Raw genomic sequence first — 1,503 nt, 5'->3', positions numbered from 1 at the left:
AGCATACCACGAAGTGAAAGTCTGCCGAGCCATCCCGTCTTGCAACGCGGAAACGGACAGTAAATCTGTGGGGATGTCTACACGATAGATCGATAAGCTCGATGGCGGAAGGTCTTTAGTGTTGAATGGTGCACGGTGCCCCTGGCGCTCAGTTGGCATAAACTTGTCAGCTGGTTGGAAATAGTCATATTACCCATGTTGTCTCGAACATGAAAATGAGGTGGTGTAGCCTCGTGGTGACTTGAGTATACAAACAAGCCGCTCCCAGAACAAGAAGATGCTGTCCAGACGTAAGAACGCAATGAATTTGACGGAACAAGGCCTCATTAGGTATTTGTACTGAGACGGTTTTAACAGCCTACTGAAGATCGGGGCTTTGGCGACGAATATACATAAAAAGGACTGAGTACGCTCATTATCTACCAGAAAATCGCTTGCAGATTTCTAATCATGAATGAAAGTAAGTCTCAGAGCTACATGACCAGGCGCTGAGTGCTATCGGCCATTTTCAGGACAGTGGAGTTTGCTTCTGATGAAGGACCAATGAAAGGGCATCGAGATAATCCAGGAGTACTAACTACAGAATGTAGACCATAAAAGCTATCGCGCAAGGCGATTATTCTTCAAAGTCCAGCATTACAACCCATCATAAACGTCATTGGCGGTATAGCGTCATAAGGTTGTGATCCGCAATTTTGTTCGTGATGTAGACGCACAACTTCAGGTCTCTCTCGTCCGCTCTCTTCGCAAGGAATGGTTCCTAACGGTCGGTCAGCAAGACAACTTCTTGCGTTAGAGATGTGGCGAGCTCACCTGCATCAACTTGTCAAGTGGTTTTATGGCCAGGTTCTGAAGAAAATCTTGCGCCTGTGGGCTCCAACCGTTTTCTCCCGGACTTTTCGCCATCAATCTACTCATGATTCCGGCGAGGGCTGTCAATTTCAAAGTATGGGCGTTCATCTCTGACGGTTGTAGCTGGCAGCTGTGTTCCACACCGGCTAGTGTTGCTGGGTTAGTTTGCAAGGTCGCTGGCAATGTTGACATTGAAAGCTACATACCGACCCGGACAACGCCATTTTCATTCAGCAGGATTGACTCTGCCCCAAGGGTGGCTAATGCTCTTCCTTTGTCACGCAGGAATCTGATTGCCACCAGTGTCTTTCCTCATCAGCACGGCGGCCGCCAATCTCAGAATGACACTCACCGACCACACAATTCCCGCCAACTCAGTCTCGTTGATGGGCCATTTAGCGGAGACCATGTCTTCCACTGAAAGCTCTACGGGTTCCCATACCAGAAATAGTTGGTTTTGATTGTAGTATGAATTAAGCAGACGTAGAAAGCTGTCATGAGAAAGCTGACTGACGGTTTCTAGAAGATGTTGTACCTGAGATCGATCGATGCAAAGACATTGCACGTTGACGATGTCCTGTTTATTTATCCGATGCTGAGCCAGAGTGACTTGGCGTCCTGGAAAAATATGGGCTCTTGGTTTGTACACGG

The 1,503-nt window shown here is 47.7% G+C and overlaps 1 protein-coding gene across 1 annotated transcript; it reads right to left on the bottom strand.

Annotated features, from left to right (window-relative positions):
• Window positions 1-655: 655 nt before the first annotated feature.
• Asppvi_002056 (uncharacterized protein) lies at window positions 656-960 on the bottom strand (the record flags this gene model as incomplete). The annotated part of the gene is made up of 2 exons (XM_043307589.1): window positions 656-760; window positions 814-960. The coding sequence occupies 2 exons, from the start codon at window positions 958-960 to the stop codon at window positions 656-658; spliced, it is 252 nt and encodes an 83-aa protein (XP_043163524.1).
• Window positions 961-1,503: the final 543 nt, after the last annotated feature.

This window comes from Aspergillus pseudoviridinutans (genome assembly GCF_018340605.1).
Source record: "Aspergillus pseudoviridinutans IFM 55266 DNA, scaffold_19, whole genome shotgun sequence".
NCBI lineage: Eukaryota > Fungi > Ascomycota > Eurotiomycetes > Eurotiales > Aspergillaceae > Aspergillus > Aspergillus pseudoviridinutans.
The sequence above is the reverse complement of the archived record's forward strand: the minus strand, read 5'-3'. Positions and strand labels throughout refer to the sequence as shown.